This window comes from Oncorhynchus mykiss, chromosome 12 (assembly GCF_013265735.2).
Source record: "Oncorhynchus mykiss isolate Arlee chromosome 12, USDA_OmykA_1.1, whole genome shotgun sequence".
Lineage (NCBI taxonomy): Eukaryota > Metazoa > Chordata > Actinopteri > Salmoniformes > Salmonidae > Oncorhynchus > Oncorhynchus mykiss.
The window spans coordinates 69,414,078-69,435,520 of NC_048576.1; the positions used below are offsets into that span (position 1 = coordinate 69,414,078).

The 21,443-nt window shown below is 47.9% G+C and overlaps 1 protein-coding gene across 1 annotated transcript in view; it reads left to right on the forward strand.

The window, feature by feature from the left end:
- The window catches only part of LOC110538157 (rho-related GTP-binding protein RhoN), a 32,285-nt gene extending 11,085 nt beyond the window's left edge, over positions 1-21,200 (forward strand). The window contains exons 3-5 of the mRNA XM_036938219.1: positions 11,513-11,622; positions 14,192-14,326; positions 20,832-21,200. Of these exons, the coding sequence (XP_036794114.1) occupies positions 11,513-11,622; positions 14,192-14,326; positions 20,832-21,101 (515 nt within the window). The 3' untranslated portion in view covers positions 21,102-21,200. The remainder of the gene's footprint in view (positions 1-11,512; positions 11,623-14,191; positions 14,327-20,831) is intronic.
- The last annotated feature ends 243 nt before the right edge of the window (positions 21,201-21,443 follow it).

Here is a 21,443-nt window from a genome sequence, read left to right on the forward strand (position 1 = left end):
CTCCACCCTACCTGACACCCTAGACCCACTCCAATTTGCTTACCGCCCAAATAGGTCCACAGACGATGCAATCTCAACCACACTGCACACTGCCCTAACCCATCTGGACAAGAGGAATACCTATGTGAGAATGCTGTTCATTGACTACAGCTCGGCATTCAACACCATAGTACCCTCCAAGCTCGTCATCAAGCTCGAGACCCTGGGTCTCGACTCCGCCCTGTGCAACTGGGTACTGGACTTCCTGACGGGCCGCCCCCAGGTGGTGAGGGTAGGCAACAACATCTCCTCCCCGCTGATCCTCAACACTGGGGCCCCACAAGGGTGCGTTCTGAGCCCTCTCCTGTACTCCCTGTTCACCCACGACTGCGTGGCCACGCACGCCTCCAACTCAATCATCAAGTTTGCGGACGACACAACAGTGGTAGGCTTGATTACCAACAACGACGAGATGGCCTACAGGGAGGAGGTGAGGGCCCTCGGAGTGTGGTGTCAGGAAAATAACCTCACACTCAACGTCAACAAAACTAAGGAGATGATTGTGGACTTCAGGAAACAGCACAGCGAACACCCCCCTATCCACATCGATGGAACAGTAGTGGAGAGGGTAGCAAGTTTTAAGTTCCTCGGCATTCACATCACAGACAAACTGAATTGGTCCACTCACACAGACAGCATTGTGAAGAAGGCGCAGCAACGCCTCTTCAACCTCAGGAGGCTGAAGAAATTTGGCTTGTCACCAAAAGCACTCACAAACTTCTACAGATGCACAATCGAGAGCATCCTGGCGGGCTGTATCACCGCCTGGTACGGCAACTGCTCCGCCCTCAACCGTAAGGCTCTCCAGAGGGTAGTGAGGTCTGCACAACGCATCACCGGGGGCAAACTACCTGCCCTCCAGGACACCTACACCACCCGATGTCACAGGAAGGCCATAAAGATCATCAAGGACATCAACCACCCGAGCCACTGCCTGTTCACCCCGCTATCATCCAGAAGGCGAGGTCAGTACAGGTGCATCAAAGCTGGGACCGAGAGACTGAAAAACAGCTTCTATCTCAAGGCCATCAGACTGTTAAACAGCCACCACTAACATTGAGTGGCTGCTGCCAACACACTGACACTGACTCAACTCCAGCCACTTTAATAATGGGAATTGATGGGAAATGATGTAAATATATCACTAGCCACTTTAAACAATGCTACCTTATATAATGTTACTTACCCTACATTATTCATCTCATATGTATACGTATATACTGTACTCTATATCATCGACTGTATCCTTATGTAATACATGTATCACTAGCCACTTTAACTATGCCACTTGTTTACATACTCATCTCATATGTATATACTGTACTCCATCTACTGTATCTTGCCTATGCTGCTCTGTACCATCACTCATTCATATATCCTTATGTACATATTCTTTATCCCCTTACACTGTGTACAAGACAGTAGTTTTGGAATTGTTAGTTAGATTACTTGTCGGTTATTACTGCATTGTCGGAACTAGAAGCACAAGCATTTCGCTACACTCGCATTAACATCTGCTAACCATGTGTATGTGACAAATAAAATTGGATTTGATTTGATTTGAGTATACTGTATACATCAATAATACATATCATTATACTGTACACATCAATAATACACATCAATATACTGTATACATCAGTAATACACATCAATATTCACCTCAATCAGACTTTAGAATTGTCCTAGAAGCACCAATTCATTCAATTTTAGAGAGCCTTGATTCTTTTAGAGAGCCTCGATTCTTTTAGAGAGCCTTGATTATTTTAGAGAGCCTTCCACAAGTCAGGTGCAAAAAAACAGGGGTGGTGCTTGCTTGGCTCAGGGCACAATGAGGCTGGGAAGCAGCTGGGACTGACTGAGGGGGGAGTGGAGTGGGGGGGGGGGATGGAGAGAATGCTCTCAGAGCTAAGAGAGGATCGTGTTTCGTGGCAGTGAATAGTGGGAGAAGGGACAGAAGAAGGAGAGGTATACATCTAGATCTGGGACCACCCCTCTGAGCCCAGCCCTCTGGGCCCCCCCTCTGAACCCAGACCCCTGGGACCTCCCCTCTGAGCCCAGCCCTCTGGGACCTCCCCTCTGAGCCCAGCCCTCTGGGACCTCCCCTCTGAGCCCAGCCCTCTGGGACCACCCCTCTGAGCCCAGCCCTCTGGGACCACCCCTCTGAGCCCAGCCCTCTGGGACCACCCCTCTGAGCCCAACCCTCTGGAACCACCCCTCTGAGCCCAGCCCTCTGGGAACACCCCTCTGAGCCCAGCCCTCTGGGACCTCCCCTCTGAGCCCAGCCCTTTGGGACCACCCCTATGAGCCCAGCCCTCTGGGACCACCCCTCTGGGTCCAGCCCTCTGGCCTTCATGATGTGTTATGGGACAGGCTTGTTTTTAGCCCCGAGGGAAGAATTTCCAGTCCCGTGGGAGACGTTCACTTACTCACGCATACACTGACTGTTTACAAACTGTACTTCACACACGCACTCTATCTCTTTGCTAGCCAAGAATAAACAGCCAAAGACACAGGCCTATACACAGGACGTTTATTCTAAGCCTGCCTTGGTCTTCAGTGACCCACAGTAATGGGATCCTCTGTATCCAGTGCCACAGTGGAGCGTTGTTGATCCCAAATGGAGTCAACTTAAGGGCATTCAGTAACAGTATGGGCTGAAACTAGGATTAGTCTGTTGCTTCTACACCTGCATTGCTTGCTGTTTGGGGTTTTAGGCTGGGTTTCTGTACAGGACTTTGTGACATCGGTTGATGTAAGAAGGGCTTCATAAATAAATTAGATTGATTGATTGATTTGGAGTTTCTGAGTGTCATCCGATTTTCTCAGACTTTCCTGAAACACTTGTTCGTCATCCTCCGCCAGCAGTGAAGGAGTGTTGATCTCCCAGGGTGGCAGGATGTAGCTCCCACAGGGAACTCTGGGACACGGAGTGTCCGGGCCTGTCCCTCCGGGCGGCAAGAGTAGCGGCAGCAAAACTTGCCGCGGCTACAGCTTTGATCGCGGCACTTTGAACAGCACGGTGACTGGCCCTCGCCGTCACCACTGCTTGGCTACCACCACCTCCATCGGATGAAACCCTCTCTCAGTGTGCCTGTCTCTTACCCCCGTGGTCCTCTAACCCGCATCCTCTCCCACTTCCCTTCCACAGCCCCCATCATTTATGGATGGCTTTATTTAAAAACAGGATCAGATGCTCTCTCTTGTTCTCTCTCTCTCTCTCTCTCTCTCTCTCTCTCTCTCTCTCTCTATCACTCTCTTTCTCTGCTGTCTTTGGCGGGAGTGGAAGTGTACTCAAAGGAGAGAGGGAAACTGTGCCCATCATCTCCACTCGAGCCCTCCCTAGGGACCCTACAGAGTGGGCCGAAGATAGATAGGGCTATGATAGGGATGCGCTTGGATGGCTGGGAAGTGGAGAGGATGTCCGTTTCCTCTCACAAGCTGTCTTTTATGTGACCGTGATAGATGTCTGAACAATCCTATTTCAATTCCTATTTAATATCCAACAGACAGCCGTGGACGGAAATAACCCACTCTTAGTAGTATTCCAACACTCTGATGAATTTCCCTCAGCCCAGGAAAGAAAGAGATGGAAAAGAGATGACTCTCAAAGGATGTGATGCACAGTGTTTTACAGGGGAAAGGGAATCTAAGGAGGTGGATTTTTGATTGTGTGTGAGAGAGAGAAGAGAGCGGGGCCTCTTCAGAGATGAATCCATTAGGCCACGGTAATCACGGAGTTACAGGCCGGCTGTCTGTGAAGCAACCGAACACTGGCCACCACCATGCCTGCAGTATACCGCCCTCCTCCATCCCTCCGTGCTTTAGCCGTGTCTCAGCGGTGGACGGTTCTGAGGTGCTGCGAAGGACCAGGGAGGGGGCGGCCTGCCTTTACAACCTGTCTCCCCGGGCCCTTTGTCGAATCGGATCAACACATAATCTCTTCAGGGAGTGAAACCGGATATTCCCAGGTCTTCTCAATTCCAAAATACCCCCCCCCCCACTTTCCCTCTCCTCCCTTCCCTGTGGACCCTACTCTGCTTTCACATGCCCAGAGCAACAACAGAGAAGTGATCTCAAGACGCGACGTGAAGCTGGGTGTTGGAAAGGATGTTAGAATCAGCGTGGTTGGCATTACGAGGTCTAAGTGGTGGAGGTGGGGAAACACAAAGCCTTTTGTTCTCCCGGCTGTCTTTCAATGCCCCTTGTCTGTTTGAATGGTGCTATTTGGTGTAACTGCTTCGTAGTGACTCATCGTTCCTCATCATTCCTCGTGTGAGGGAGGCTATGCTTGAGCAAACCCAGACAAAGCGTGTTTATTTGTAAAAAATGTTTGATTTATTTCACCTTTATTTAACCAGGTAGGCCAGTTGAGAACAAGTCCTCATTTACAACTGCGACCTGGCCAAGATAAAGCAAAGCAGTGCGACAGAAACAACAACACAGAGTTACACATAAACAAACGTACAGTCATTTAACACAAAAGAAAAGAAAATTGGAAAAATCTATGTACAGTGTGTGCAAATGTAGAAGAGTAGGAAGGTAGGCAATAAATAGGCCCTAGAGGTGAAAATAATTACAATTTAGCATTAATACTGGAGTGATACTGGGGTGCAAAAGAGCAAGAGGATAAGTAACAATATGGGGATGAGGTAGTTGGGTGTGCTATTTACAGATTGGCTGTGTACAGGTACAGTGATCATCGGTAAGCTGCTCTGACAGCTGATGCTTAAAGTTAGTGAGGGAGATATAAAACCCCAGCTTCAGAGATTTTTGCAATTCGTTCCAGTCATTGGCAGCAGAGAACAAGAAGGAAAGGCGGCCAAAGGAAGTGTTGGCTTTGGGGATGACCAGTGCAATATACCTGCTGGAGTGCGTGCTACAGGTGCGTGTTGCTAAGGTGACCAGTGAGCTGAGATAAGGCGGGGCTTTACCTAGCAAAGACTTATAGATGACCTGAAGCCGGTGGGTTTGATACAGAGAGCCATAGTGATACAGAGAGCCATAGTGATACAGAGAGCCATAGTGATACAGAGAGCCATAGTGATACAGAGAGCCATAGTGAGACAGAGAGCCATAGTGAGACAGAGAGCCATAGTGGTACAGAGAGCCATAGTGAGCCATAGTGATACAGATAGCCATAGTGATACAGAGAGCCATAGTGAGACAGAGAGCCATAGTGAGACAGAGAGCCATAGTGATACAGAGAGCCATAGTGAGACAGAGAGCCATAGTGAGACAGAGAGCCATAGTGAGACAGAGAGCCATAGTGAGAAAGAGAGCCATAGTGAGACAGAGAGCCATAGTGAGACAGTGAGCCATAGTGAGACAGAGAGCCATAGTGATACAGAGAGCCATAGTGATACAGAGAGCCATAGTGAGACAGAGAGCCATAGTGAGACAGAGAGCCATAGTGAGACAGAGAGCCATTGTGAGACAGAGAGCCATAGTGAGACAGAGAGCCATAGTGATACAGAGAGCCATAGTGATACAAGGATAGTGGGAGAGAGTGATAGAAAGCAACACAGCTTGACTTAGTCTCTATAGAGACAGAAAAAAACATTAACACACACACACATATATATATATATATATATATATATATATATATATATATATATAGAGAGAGAGAGAGAGAGAGAGAGAGAGAGAGAGAGAGAGAGAGAGAGAGAGAGAGAGAGAGAGAGATCAAACAGCAGGAGATGAAATGTAGAGAGGGAGGAGAGGAGGGATGAGAAGAGAGAGAAAGAGGAGTCTCCATCACCATATCCCCAGAGGCCCAGAGAAGACAGACAGTAATCCAGCTCTCGGCTGGCGGCCACGTCCCCCTCTGTCCCCAACCTGCTCTGTCAGCGGACAGCCCTGCTTTTGAACCTGCGAGTGGGAGAGACACAGGCATTAACTCCACTACAGTGGGGCTTTGAGTCAGATCCTTGCACCGGGGCCTAGCCATCACCCTTCAAAGGCTCTATTTCCGCCAGAGAGAGAAAGAGGGAGAGAGAGAGGGAGCCAGCATAGCTTTGATCAATATCCTTGGCAAGGGGACCACAGACTGGGGAGGTTAATGGCCATTTAACCCACTGTCCACTGTCCCACCTGCACTTTAGAGCCTTTGACAACCTGACGTTGCACACCGTATTTCAGACCACCAGATTCTTTATCGGTGTGTGTGTGTGCGTACGGTGTGTGTGTGTCTGTGTGTGTCGAACTGGGAAAAGTGCAAACACCCACAGTGCTCAAACCTTAGAACTAATGGAGGGGAAACAGACCAAGCCAGCAGAATGCTTTGTAGGACATGATGAAAGGATGTTGTTTCTAGATGCAGTATATAATGTCTTGGGTTGGCATCTAGTAGCCTGCAGTACAAGCCCTCTCTAAAAGTGTCCGGTCTGGCAAGACATAATGCTTTCCTCTCTCTGTAAGCAAGGTTTTTTCGAGCATGAGGTTGCTTGAGTGGGAGGCTATAGGCCAAGCCCCCCCCCCCCCCCCCCCCCCCAAGAGCCCCAATCCCCCTCTCTTTCCTCTCCTCTTCCCCCCTCCCCGTCTCCTCTTGGTTCCCTCTTTGCCATTAATGCATCAGCTCCTTGTGGATGCACTCTGTCCTCGCTCTCTTTTCCCGTCTCCATTGTTCCCCTGCTCTCTCGCTCCCTCCGTCTCTTACCTCCTTTTGGGGGCAGCACAAAGAAGCCATTTGCGTCGCTGCAGGTTGCTATGCTACACAGTCAGCACAACTTGAAATGTTTTGCTGCACTTTGAAGGTGGTATTAAAGGGGAAAACAGCTGCGGGTGTTGGAGAGAAAGAGAGAAAGAGAGAGTGGTATGTGTGAGCACATTTGTATTTTTAGTGTTTGTTTTTATGGGCTATGGCTAGTTTGATTATACTGTTTCTATGGACCCAGCACAGTATGCATCAGTCACTGTATTTGAGAAAGTGGGCGTCTGTGTGTGTGTGTGTGTGTGTGTGTGTGTGTGTGTGTGTGCGTGCGCACGCGCGCGTGTGTGTGTGTGTTTGCGTGTGTGTGTGTGTGTGTGTGTGTGTGTGTGTGTGTGTGCGCACGTGCGTGTGTATGTGTGTGTGTGTGTGTGCGCACGCGCGTATGTGTGTGTGTGTGTGTGTGTGTGGTCTAATCAGCCTGTGTTTGTTGCTGTGGACTCCATGCTCTCTGCTCATTAGACGACTTCTGGGCAAAGGCTGCTCCTTCCCCGTCTCTTTGCTGGAAGCCATTTCAATGGCCTCTTTCTCAGCTGCTTCTGCACCCAGCAAAAACCCTTTAACCATGATTCATGTCTCCACAAGCAACCAGACATGTCCCGGTTCAAAGAGGCGTAATCTCCCTGGTAATGGTGCAATATAGCTCTTCAACACGCAAGTTAAATTATACACAATTATGTGTTGATACTTTTACCCAAAACAGGCATTATACTAGAAGTAGGTTTCTCTCGAAAACTGGCAAGAAAATTGGACAGTGTCGCCCCTATTCACAGCAACGACTATCAAGGGTTATATCAGGATGTATTTTTCCAGCGCAGACTGACTTGTTATCAACGTTCCTAAAACATGAACAACATAATGACTGCATCTCATCACAATACGGTCTGATCAGGAAGTCGTGGCGCGCTTCTCTTAGTGGCAGCAGTCCCTTGCTCATATTTATATCCAGGGACTTAACAGTCAAGGCCTGGATAGTGTGTGTAATAGCGCTCCAGTGAGTCCCTGCCTGTATCGTACTACTGTAAGTCCCTTGGGATGTTAATGGCCTTTGAGAAGGCTGGCCTCTTGGCTTCTCTGTGTCCTCCATTCAGACAGAGGCCTTTCCCTTCTGCCATGCCTCTTCTTCTCCCTAATTAGTACAGTGGACATAAAGACAGCCATCCTTACTTCCTGTCGGTGGTGGCTAGTGCTAAATCAGGATAATGCTAACGCTAGGTGTTTTGTTTGAGGTGTTTTATGCCCGTCCTTGGTATCGAGGGGCAGGTTTGCTTTGGCAGTGCCAGTCCTGAGTGGGCTCGGCCCAGGATCTGCCTGTACCCCTCCCCCCTCCTTCCCCATCCGTCTTGTCCCTCCTCCCGTCCCTGACTGGAATTCACTTGACCTTTTGTTCTATCTCACAGCCAACGGCGTGAGCCCCATCTTCATGCCTCATGTAACGGTCCTATACCTCTTTCTCTGTTCTGTTCTGTCCAGTCCAACACTTTCATTACCCATCTGCACAGCACAGCCCCCCCCTTCTCTGCACCATCGCACCCCCCATCTCCACCGTATCTCTCGCACCTATCAAACTGTGAAAGTGGGGCCTCGCTTTTGGCAAGAGGCGCTGAGGAATTTTGAGTGTCAAAAACTGCATCTCTCCTCCTCCTGCTACTGCTGTTGCTGATGATGGTTATGGTGATTGGCTTTTATTTGTGTCTGCTCGGGTTGTTTTACACACAGTACTCTTCCTCCTTCCTCGTTTTCTCCCTCCCTCCCCTTCTCTCTCTCAGAGGACTTTTCTGACTTTGTAAAAGTGCTGAGGTGACTTCTCTGTTCCTCTGAGGTTCTGTGACTAGCCCTGTCGTGCCCGTCGCCTGTCAATCATGCTGATCTGTAGGATTGACTGATTGATCCCCCAAGGATTGACTGGTTGATCCCCCCTCTCTCATCCCTCTGCCCCTTGCCCTAGCTTCAGCCCAGTGTGAAAGTCATTAAGTATTTTTGTTGCCCTCTCCTCCTCACCTCTCACACACTCCTTCCCTCTCTCCTCACCCCTCACACACTCCTTCCCTCTCTCCTCACCCCTCACAAACTCCCTCCCTCTCTCCTCACCCCTCACACACTCCTTCCCTCTCTCCTCACCCCTCACACACTCCCTCCCTCTCTCCTCACCCCTCACACACTCCTTCTCTCTCTCCTCTCCCCTCACACACTCCCTCCCTCTCTCTTCTCCCCTCACACACTCCTTCCATCTCTCCTCACCCCTCACACACTCCCTCCCTCCCTCTCTCTTCTCCCCTCACACACTCCTTCCCTCTCTCCTCACCCCCCACACACTCCATCCCTCTCTCTTCTCCCCTCACACAGTCCCTCCTTCTCTCCTCTCCCCTCACACACTCCCTCCCTCTCTCTTCTCCCCTCACACACTCCTTCCCTCTCTCCTCACCCCTAACACAGTCCCTCCCTCTCTCTTCTCCCCTAACACAGTCCCTTCCTCTCTCCTCTGCCCTCACTCCCTCCCTCTCTCTTCTCCCCTCACACACTCCTTCCCTCTCTCCTCACCCCTCACACACTCCCTCCCTCTCTCCTCTCCCCTAACACAGTCTCTCCCTCTCTCTTCTCCCCTAACACAGTCCCTTCCTCTCTCCTCTCCCCTAACACAGTCCCTCCCTCTCTCCTCTGCCCTCACTCCCTCCCTCTCTCCTCTCCCCTAACACAGTCCATCCCTCTCTCCTCTGCCCTCACTCCCTCCCTCTCTCCTCTCCCCTAACACAGTCCCTCCCTCTCTCCTCACTGCAGGCCTGTTGTGATGTGATACATACTAAAGATCACCTTTGGCATTACAATACCTTGTGACCAATCAGGGCCCTGCATTGTTTGATACACTGCTGAGTGGTGGACCTGCTGTCCATGTGATGGTTTCCTAATGACTGACTTCCTGCTGCTGGGAGGACTGCTTCTTCTCTGAGATACAATCCCTGGCTCTGTCTGGGACCCCACTGTTTGTATTTGAGATGTCACTCTGTTCTGTGTTACTCTGTTGCTCTGTTGAACAGCAGGGCGGGAGAAACAGGAAGAGTGAGCTCTGGCTGCAGAAGCCAAATGAATGAACGTCTAACAAACTTCTCAATGGCTATATGAAAAAGAAGACATTTGTAAAGCTTCCTTCCTGTGCACTCGTAATCTCAAGCATACAAAGGCCATCCCTCGCACATGCACATTCTCTCTCACTGAAGGGTAACAGCCTTTGACCCTTTAGGACAGGGGGCCTGTTGCATTGTCCAGTGAGGGGATGGCTCAGGTCAGGGCAGGGAGGCTGAATGTTTAGGGTTATGCACCACGTGCAGCCATTGTGCAGGCCTCCCTCATTCCACCACAAACAAAGAGAACATAGCACTGCTAAAACAGGCGCAACTACCATTGTGCCCATCCCAATTCACTGGCACAGCAAGTCTGTGCCTGTTCAACAGCGTGCCATGGCATTATGTGAGGTCATGTACAGTAACAATGTCTACATCACTCTACTCTACATGCCAGACATCAGGTACAGGCTGTTTGTATAGGCTTCTACTGCTCTAACTTGGTGGCATTTCAGTTGACATTTCAGGTTAAAATCTAGTCTACGTCTTTATTCTCCCCTGTTTGATATTCTCTCTCTCTCTCTCTCTCTCTCTCTCTCTCTCTCTCTCGCTCTCTCTCTCTCTCTCTCTCTCTCGCTCTCTCGCTCTCTCTCTCTCTCTGTCTCTCTCGCTCTCTCTCTCTCTCTGTCTCTCTGTCTCTCTCTCTCTCTCTCTCTCTCTCTCTCTCTCTCTCTCTCTCTCTCTCTCTCTCTCTCTCTCTCGTCAGTCTGTCTCCTAATAAAAGCAATAGCAGAGTCAGATTCATTGTGTCCATTCCAACAGGTTTCTGTTCCCATGCTCTAGAGGGATGTAGGCTTGTGTTGCCTATATCTCAGGGGAGGCAGGAAGGAACCCACAGCCACATCCCCAGCCAGTATCCCTCAGAGCCCAGGGAGTTTTACAAGCCTCCTAATGAGAGCAGTAGGGGAATGGAGAGAGAGGAGAGAGGGGGAATGGAGAGAGGAGAGAGGGGGAATGGAGAGAGGAGAGAAAGGGAATGGAGAGGAGAGAGGGGGAAGTGTGTGTGTGTGTGTATGTGTGTGTGTATGTGTGTGTGTGTGTGTGTGTGTGTGTGTGTGTGTGTGTGTGTGTGTGTGTGTGTGTGTATGTGTGTGTGTGTGAGTGTGAGTGTGAGTGTGAGTGTGTGTGTGTGTGTGTGTGAGTGTGTGAGAGTGAGAGAAATCTCAGGAGCTGCAGAGAAAGTGAGAGTGAGAAAGCGCTTTGCCCTTTGTACCGGCGACCATTGTCATTTGGGATAGGGATGTAGTATGTGGAAAGGGACCTAGCTCCTCTGCCAACTACAGTTCATGTGTGCGTGTGCTTATCACAATGCCCCTCCCTACCCCCTACCACCTTTTAAACTGGGGGAGGGTCACAGACTAAGGATACTCTCCCATCTGCCCACAGCTGTTTATATCAACAGGTGTGTGCGTCAGCAGAGAGTGTGTGTGCTGTGAAGCTGTGATACTCCCTGCTGGAATGGTTAAGTGTACAGTATGTTAATGCCCATTTGTTAAACAGCTTCGTCCTCCAGGGTGTACAGAGGCTGCCAAGCGTTCACATTCTATTAGAATCATGTGGGTTGAATGAGGTAAAGGGACCTTACATAAAGTGTCTAGTGTACTGACTGGGTCTAACTGTATGAGTGTCTGTGTGTCCGCAGGTTCCTCGTATTATGACAACGTGCGGCCGTTGGCCTATCCTGACTCAGACGCTGTGCTCATCTGCTTTGACATCAGTCGCCCAGAGACTCTGGACAGTGTTCTGAAGAAGGTCGGTATCTTCCTCCTCCTCTTCCTCCTTTCCCCCACCTTCCTCCTCCAACCCCCCCCCCCCTCCTCTTCCTCCTCTTCCTCCTCCTCACAACCAGGGTATGTAAACAACATGCCCTGCCATTAGTGAACGTTCTCTATTAACATTCTCATCCAAACTGCTCTGCCTCCCCTTCTCATATAGAGTTCCCATGCTATCTATAGCCAGCACACATTCTGACCCGTCAACAATAGAATAATGTCACAATGGGGGTAAGAGCTACCCCCCTTTATCCCCATGAAACCAGCAGGGCTACTTGACCCCTTGACCCCTATTGGAATGAGAGGTCAGACTGGAGAATGAGAGGAGGCCCTGGAGCACGGTTGGGGTGGGAATTGAAGTGGAGCTCCAGCAAAGGCACGATTAGCTTTGCAACAACCAATCAAAGAGCAGCTGTTTAAGGAGACAGAGTATTTATGTGAATCTGGGCATTTATGGGACTTTCATGTTAAGTGAGAAGCCAGGACAGATGCTGATAGTTAACGTTTTTACCGTGGCTTTGGGGTGTGATATGTTGATACTGGGCTTGGGAAGGGAACCAGGCAGAGTGTGGTAAGGTGTGGAGGTGGGGTGGTGGGGTGGTGACGTGGTCATGGGAATGTTTTACAGCTATTCTCATGAGAGAGTTTGTGTGCGTCAGTAAATTTGTTACATTACACATTTAAAACAGTGTGTGTGTGTGTGTGTTTGTGTCATGTAAACCAGTCTCGCTGGCCCTCAGCGGTCTCTCAGTAGTCCTCCATCTTGAGGCCATGTGTGGTGAGTCTCTTTGAAGGTCTCCTCCTGTGAGCTCAGGACCTTGTAAAAGACATTCCCACGGCGGCTCTGTTGACGTGTTTAGTGGTCTGAGGGGAGCTGGTAAAACACGCCCCACCCACAGGCTCTGTAGAGCTAACCCACACGACACCTTGGTTCTACCCACCCGTCTCAGTCTCAGAGTTCCGTGCCCCCGTCTGTCGACATGGCTTGTGGTTTTCCCATGAATCCCTTTGGTAGGGGGTGGCCATGACCCCCTGACCCCATAGCTGTGGCTCCATTAATTTGTAAAACCCGGGTGCGAATGGAAACCTGTTGCCCAATCACCGTCTCAAATTAGACTCTTGACCTCTGTGACCTTGCCTGTCACCAAGGTCATCAGATGACAGGAGCGGGAGGGGATTGAGAATGGGGGTGCAACGTGGTTGAATGGTATAGAAGAGATGGGGGTGGAGCATGGGGGGGGGGGGGGGGGGTCAAAGGTTGTTTAACTCTTGACGGATGGCTGCACACCCCTGCATTCTGCATGTGGCTCCTGGTTGAATTCAGACATGGTGGGTGTTTTGGGGAAGGGGGGGTATTATTTGGTATTTGTGTGGCAGAAGGGAGGCAGAATTTATTTTCCAGCTGAAGCCTGAACAATGACATTTAATTTCACAGGGTGTTGTTTCAACTGGACTGCACAGGGTTTTCTGTTCTGTACTCTACCTAAAATAGCTCTATTGACTCAAGCCAGCGTGGAGAAAGAAATTAAATTAATCTCATGCCGTTGTATTATATCACACAGAAATCTCTCTCCTCCATTTCTATTGGATTGGTAAGTCTTATCCAAACCACTCAATTGACAAAGAGAATTTAGAGCACTGATTTAATGGGGAGCTCATTGAAACAGCTTCCCTATTATTGTGAAATGATAGATTCCTCTGAGGTCTAATCATAGATCTGCGTATTCATCTAACTGCGTGAAGCTATATTGGGAGACTCACACAAATACACAGGGAACAGGACAGAAGTCTCACAGGGAAGCAAAGTCATTCATTTACATTCATTTAGACTAATGAGATAACCTAATGTCTATTACAGAGAGATTTAGGTGAGACAAAGAAACGGTTCATCCTCTTTGCTTAACAGGGGCCAGGGTCAACCCTCTTCCTCTATGAGCTAAGTGGCCTGGGTAGAGTCCTGGGGGTCGCAGGCCAGGGTAGTTTGGGCCAGAGAATGTAAAGGTCCTCTGTGTGGAGTCATTACACTGTTTTCATAGGAATGTCCTGCTGGTGAGGTGACTGATGAGCGCTGCTGGCTATTTACTGATGCTCATTCTTTCTTTCTTTCTTTCTTTCTTTCTTTCTTTCTTTCTTTCTTTCTTTCTTTCTTTCTTTCTTTCTTTCTTTCTTTCTTTCTTTCTGTCTGTCTGTCTGTCTGTCTGTCTGTCCCAGACCTGGATCAAATACTGACCTCGGTCCAATTGAGGTGTGCTTGAGTTGGCTTGGAATTTGCACTTTTGTAACTATTCTATTGGTTTCATAATTGTAACGGAAAAAACTAAATAAATGAGAGCTCTAGTATTTGACATGTGCTGTATTTGTATTAGGTTTGAACTGTCTGTCTACCTCGCTCTTTCTGTTTCTTCGTTAAACTCTGCCTGTCTGCCTGTATGTCTGCCTGTCTGTATGTCTGCCTGCCTGTATGTCTGCCTGTCTGTATGTCTGCCTGTCTGCCTCTCTCTTTATGCGTTCCTTGTTAACATGCTCCTGTCTGTGTGCCCATCCCACAGTGGCAGGGGGAGACCCAGGAGTTCTGTCCCAATGCCAAGGTGGTTCTGGTGGGTTGTAAGCTGGACATGAGGACCGACGTGAGCACCCTGAGAGAGCTGTCCAAGCAACGCCTCATCCCCGTCACACACGAACAGGTGGGCAGAGGGAGAGCAGTGGGGAAAGGATGGAGGGATGAAGAAATGAAAGAGGAAAACATAGCAGGAAGGAGACGAGTCATAACCCATCGAATTATAATGAGACACGCACGGGAGAAGAGAGAGACAGAGCCGACCCATTGTCAAACTAGCTTTAACCCTTAACCCAGCGTTGAAGTAGCCATCCACAGTTGCTCTATCAACACGCACACATATATTATGTACATATTACCCGATACAAAGAAACACACCGAAGCAGACATTTTGCAGAGGTTGGCGTTCTGACTCTAGTATGCTGGGTTTAGGGGGTGGCAGGGTGGGGGGTGGGTATGTAGGGTGGCAGGGTGGGGGGTGGGTATGTAGGGTGGGGGGTGGGTATGTATAGGATTTATGTCTCAAATCAAAATAAACTTTGATAAACAAGGCCTTTTATCGCACGCTACCACATGGAGGGAACACTACCACATCCTCTAATCCAGGGGCATGGTAATGATGGAGGGAACACTACCACATCCTCTAATCCAGGGGCATGGTAATGATGGAGGGAACACTACCACATCCTCTTAGCCAGGGACATGGTAATGATGGAGGGAACACTACCACATCCTCTTAGCCAGGGGCATGGTAATGATGGAGGGAACACTACCACATCATCTTAGCCAGGGGCATGGTAATGATGGAGGGAACACTACCACATCCTGTAATCCAGGGGCATGGTAATGATGGAGGGAACACTACCACATCCTGTAATCCAGGGGCATGGTAATGATGGAGGGAACACTACCACATCCTCTAATCCAGGGACATGGTAATGATGGAGGGAACACTACCACATCCTTTTAGCCAGGGGCATGGTAATGATGGAGGGAACACTACCACATCCTCTAATCCAGGGACATGGTAATGATGGAGGGAACACTACCACATCATCTTAGCCAGGGGCATGGTAATGATGGAGGGAACACTACCACATCCTCTAATCCAGGGACATGGTAATGATGGAGGGAACACTACCACATCCTTTTAGCCAGGGGCATGGTAATGATGGAGGGAACACTACCACATCATCTTAGCCAGGGGCATGGTAATGATGGAGGGAACACTACCACATCCTCTAATCCAGGGACATGGTAATGATGGAGGGAAAAGTGGAGGAGGTGATGGTCAGTAAATCTGCGAAATAGTCATTGTTTATTTTTTAATGCTCCCTAACATACACAGAGTGGAGGGGCTGTGGGGTTGTTTCACCCCCCCCCCCCTATACACACAGGGAACCGACATCCTTTTCCATGATTGGCTGTGGACTGACTCTGAACTAGCTGTGAGCTGGCTGTGGCTGGCTGTGGGCTGGGTGTGGGCTGGCTGTGGCTGGCTGTGAGCTGGCTGTGATCTGACTGTGGGCTGGGAGTGGGCTGGGTGTGGGCTGACGGTGGTTGGCTGTGGTCTGGGTGTGGGCTGGGAATGGGCTGGGTGTGGGCTGGCTGTGGGCTGGCTATGGCTGTCTGTGATCTGGCTGTGGGCTGGGTGTGGGCTGGCTGTGGGCTGGGTGTGGGTGTGGGCTGGCTGTGGCTGGCTGTGATCTGGCTGTGGGCTGGCTGTGGGCTGGCTGTGGTTGGACACAGGGGCAAAAACCAGATCCATATCCCCCAAAAAAGCAACAGGAAAGCAACAAGACATGTCAATAAAATAAACAAACAAAATATAGAGTGGGACACCATTAAGCTCATGGACAATGTTTCAGAGGCTCATGTTAGGGCTATTGTGTTTTTGTTCTACGTCATACTCTATTTCTGTCTGAGGCAGCTACTGTACTGTACTGTTCTGACCTGTCTATAATTGCCAGGGAATCTGTCACATACAGTACAAGCGCCAGGCAGGCTCCCAACAACCAACTTTTGCTGATCTAATCCAATATCCCCCAGCTTGTTATCCTGTTGTTGATCTCAAATTGAATTCCGGTAGCAGAGTTGAGGAGTCACAGGTGAGGTGACCAGAGGATGAACTCTACACATTACACGCTAATCTGGCCACGATCTGATAAAGCTTTGCTGCTTGTCAGGCCCATCTCTTCCTCTCCCTTTGTTTCTCTCAACCTTCCTCATCTCCCCCTCTCTCTTTCGCTCTCTCTCTCCCTTCCTTAATCTCTCTCCCTCCCTCTCAATCTCTCTCTTTCTCGCTCTCTCCCTTCCTTAATCTCTCTCACTCCCTTAATCTCTCGCCTATCGCTCTGTCTCCCCTTCCTCTCAATCTCACTCTTTCTCGCTCTTTCTCTCTCCCTTCCTTAATCTCTCTCCCTCCCTCTCAATCTCTCTCTCTCCTCCCTCGCTACCTCCCTCCCTCGCTTCTCTAAATCATTGATTCCACCTAATAGAGACTTTTCCTGTGACTGTGTAAGGAAGGAGTCTTGATAAGATCACACCAGGCCTGTGGTTCTGAAAGGCCCCATCTGTGTGTGAGTGAGTGTAATTCCCAGAGAGGGCCATTGGAGGTGTATTGTACTACCTTCTCATCTGGTACTGCATTAGTGCCGGGCTGTCCCCGTACGACTCTGGGTGTGAAGACAAACCAAAGTAAAACAGGGAAACAGACTTCATCCGGACCAGGCATAATCCAATGCAGAATAAGGAGAGATAGCCAGAAAGGAGAGGGCAAATACAGTACCATAGAATTCTAAACTGAAACTTCATCCATTCAATGTATCCTTTCAGTCAGTGCGCTTTGCTAACACTGGAACTGGGGGAAAGCAGGCAGTACACAGTGCCAGGCAGGCTTTGGACAGACAGTTAGTTTCTCCTCTCTACTCTCCAATACATATACATGTACCAGACAATGGGAGGACAACTCTGGCCCAATGAGCTCTCTGTGGTGGGCTTTCTGCTCAGTTTAAACAGCAACACCAGAACTTGGCAGGAGAAAGAGGAGAGAGACAGAGTGAGAGACACAGAGAGAGAGAGAGAGAGCTAGAGTGATAAGACAGAGAGATTGAGAGAGAGTCGAGAGAGAGGGAGATAGCGAAACAGAGAGCGAAAGAGAGAGAGAGAGACAGAGTGAGAGCCATAGAGAGAGAGAGCGAGAGACAGAAAGATAGAGCGAGAGAGAGACAGAGCGATATCGAGAGAGACCAAGAGAGAGACAGTGAGAGCGAGAGAGAGAAACACCGCGCGAGAGCCACAGAGAGAGAGCGAGAGCGAAAGAGAGACAGAGAGAGAGCGAGCGAGAACCATAGAGAGAGCGCGAGAGAGAGACAGATAGATAGAGCGAGAGAGAGACAGAGCGAGAGAGAGACAGAGCGATAGAGAGAGAGAGACCAAGAGAGAGACAGAGAGAGCGAAAGAGAGAGCGAGAGACCGAGAGACAGAGAGAGTGAGTCATGGATTATTCATTAGATGTAGGGCAGGTTCAACTGTCTGCACTGTAGCCATTATGTTTAGACCAGCAGCATCTCTGTATTTTGTATTTTTTTGGTATTTATTATGGATCCCCATTAGCTGCTGCCAAGGCTACTCTTCCTGGGGTCCAGCAAAATGAAGGCAGTTTATACAATTTTAAAAACATTACAACACATTCACAGATTTCACAACACACTGTGTGCCCTCAGGCCCCTACTCCACCACTACCACATATCTACAGTACCAAATCCATCTGTGGCTCCTGCTTGTATCTCACTACAGTAATGTGAGATCATTGGTGCTAGGTTGTGGCACATTAACTGTCATGGTACCTCAAGAATAACAGTAGATACATGTACACTACCGTTCAAAAGTTTGGGGTCACTTAGAAATGTCCTTGTTTTTGAAAGAAAAGCAAAAAATGTTGTCCATCAAAATAACATCAAATTGATCAGAAATAGTGTAGACATTGTTAATGTTGTAAATGACTATTGTCGCTGGAAACGGTTGATTTGTTATTGAATATCTACATAGGCTTACAGAGGCCCATTATAGCAACCATCACTCCTGTGTTCCAATGACACGTTGTGTTAGCTAATCAAAGTTTATCATTTTAAAAGGCTAATTGATCATTAGAAAATTGAGCAAGAGGACAAGTACATTAGAAGACCAGCATCCCAGAGTCACCTCTTCACTGTTGACGTTGAGACTGGTGTCTTGCTGGTACTATTTAATACAGCTACCAGTTGAGGACTTGTGAGGTGGCTGTTTCTCAAAGTAGACACGCTAACGTACTTGTCTTCTTGCTCAGTTGTGCACCGGGGCCTCCCACTCCTCTCTCTATTCTGGTTAGCGCCAGTTTGCACTGTTCTGTGCAGGGAGTAGTACACAGCGTTGTACGAGATATTCCGTTTCTTGGCTATTTCTCGCATGGAATAGCCTTCATTTCTCAGAACAAGAATAAACTGACAAGTTCTTTGTTTCTGGCCATTTTGAGCCTGTAATCAAACCCACAAATGCTGAAGTTCCAGATACTCAACTTGTCTAAAGAAGGCCCGTTTTATTGCTTCTTTAATCAGAACAACAGTTTTCAGCTGTGATAACATAATTGCAAAAGGGTTTTCTAATGATCAATTAGCCTTTTAAAATGATAAACTTGGATTAGCAAACACAACGTGCCATTGGAACACAGGCGTGATGGTTGCTGATAATAGGCCTCTGTACACCTATGTAGATATTCCATAAAAAATCTGCTGTTTCCAGCTACAATAGTCATTTACAACATTAAAAATGTCTACACTGTATTTCTGATACATTTGATGTTATTTTAATGGACAAAAAATGTTGCTTTTCTTTCAAAAACAAGGACATTTCTAAGTGACCCCAAACTTTTGAACGGTAGTGTACATGTATAAGACAATTAGAGGAAAACTCTGACCCACTGAGCTCCCTGTGGTGGGCTTTCTGCTCAGTTTAAACAGCCACACCAGAACTTGGCAAAAGAGACAGAGAGAGAGAGCCCGAGAGAGAGATAGATAGACCGAGAGAGAAACAGAGAGAGAGAGAGAGAGAGATATACAGAGCGAGTGAGATACAGAGCGAGAGAGACCGAGCGGGAGACCGAGAGAGAGATCGAGAGAGAGACTGCGAGAGAAACCGAGAGAGAGAGACAGTGAGAGACAGAGAGAGAGACAGAGAGAGAGACACAGAGAGAAACACAGAGAGCAAGAGAGAGAGACCGAGAGAGAGAGACTGAGAGAGGGACAGAGAGAGAGTCATGGATTATTCATTAGATGTAGGGCAGGTTCAACTGCAGCTGCATCTGCACTGTAGACATGATGTTTAGACCAGCAGCATCTCTGTGGCTCCTGCTTGTATCTCACTACAGTAATGTGAGATCATTGGTGCTAGGTTATGGCACATTAACTGTCATGGTACCTCAGGAAGAACAGTAGATACTATTCACAACAGCAGGATGTTGTTGATGAGATGATGTTCTTGATGTTGTTGATGATGTTCTTGATGTTGTTGATGATGATGTTATTGATGTTGTTGTTGATGATGATGTTCTTGATGTTATTGATGATGATGTTGTTGATGTTGTTGTTTTTGTTGATGATGATGTTCTTGTTGATGATGTTCTTGATGTTGTTGTTGATGATGATGTTCTTGACATTGTTGATGATGATGTTCTTGATGTTGTTGTTGATGATGATGTTCTTGACATTGTTGATGATGATGTTCTTGATGTTGTTGTTGTTGATGACGATGTTTTTGATGTTGATGATGATGTTCTTGATGTTGTTGTTGTTGATGTTGTTGATGTTCTTGTTGTTGATGTTCTTGACGTTGTTGATGATGATGTTGTTGATGATGTTGTTGATGATGTTCTTGATGTTGTTGTTTGATGATGGTGTTCTTGAAGTTGTTGATGATGATGTTGTTGTTGATGATGATCTTGATGTTGTTGATGATGATGTTCTTGATGTTGTTGATGATGATGTTGTTGTTGATGATGTTTTTGATGATGATGTTCTTGATGTTGTTGTTGATGATGATGATGATGATGTTCTTGATGTTGATGATGATGTTCTTGATGTTCTTGATGATGATGTTGTTGATCTTGTTGATGATGTTCTTGATGTTGTTGTTGTTGATGATGTTGATGATGATGTTCTTGATGTTGTTGTTGATGATGATGATGATGTTCTTGATGTTGTTGTTGATGATCATGTTCTTGATGTTGTTGTTGATGATGATGTTCTTGATGTTGTTGATGATGATGTTCTTAATGTTGTTGTTGATGATGATGTTCTTGACATTGTTGATGATGATCTTGATGTTGTTGTTTTTGATGATGATGTTGTTGATGATGATGATGTTCTTGATTTTGTTGTTGTTGATGATGATGTTCTTGATGTTGTTGTTGATGGTGATGTTATTGATGTTGTTGATGATGATGTTTTTGATGTTGTTGTTGTTGATGATGATGTTCTTGATGATGATGTTCTTGATGTTGTGATGTTGTTGTTGATGTTCTTGATGTTGTTGATGATGATGTTGTTGATGATGATGATGGTCTCTAAACTGCTCCCTCCTCTCCTCCCTCCCCTCAGGGTAGTGGGTTGGCCCGTCAGATAGGTGCGGTAGCCTACGTGGAGTGCACCTCCAAGGTGTCGGAGAACAGTGTACGGGACGTGTTCCACATCACCACGCTGGCGTCTGTGCGGCGGCCACACAAGCCTCAGCTGAAACGCAGCAGCTCCCGCCGGGGCCTCAAACGGGTGTCCCAGCTGCCCCTGCCCCCCCTGCCCGGTCGGACTGATACCCTGGATCCTGCCCCTGTCATGCAGAAGGACCGGGCCAAGAGCTGTGTGCTCATGTAGAGACCCACCAAGACAAATATATATACTGTACTGTATGTATACATACTGTACTGTATGTATCTCTCTCTCTCTCTCTCTCTCTCTCTCTCTCTCTCTCTCTCTATATATATATATATATATATATATATATATATATATATATATATAGAGAGAGAGAGAGAGAGAGAGAGAGAGAGAGAGAGAGAGAGAGAGAGAGAGAGAGAGAGAGAGAGAGAGAGAGAGAGAGAGATACATACAGTACAGTATGATACACAGAAATATATGACAGAAAGAGGAACTCTATTTATTGGTTTTGTTTTGTTCAATTTTATTTTATTTTTTAAAGAAATCCTCTATTATTCT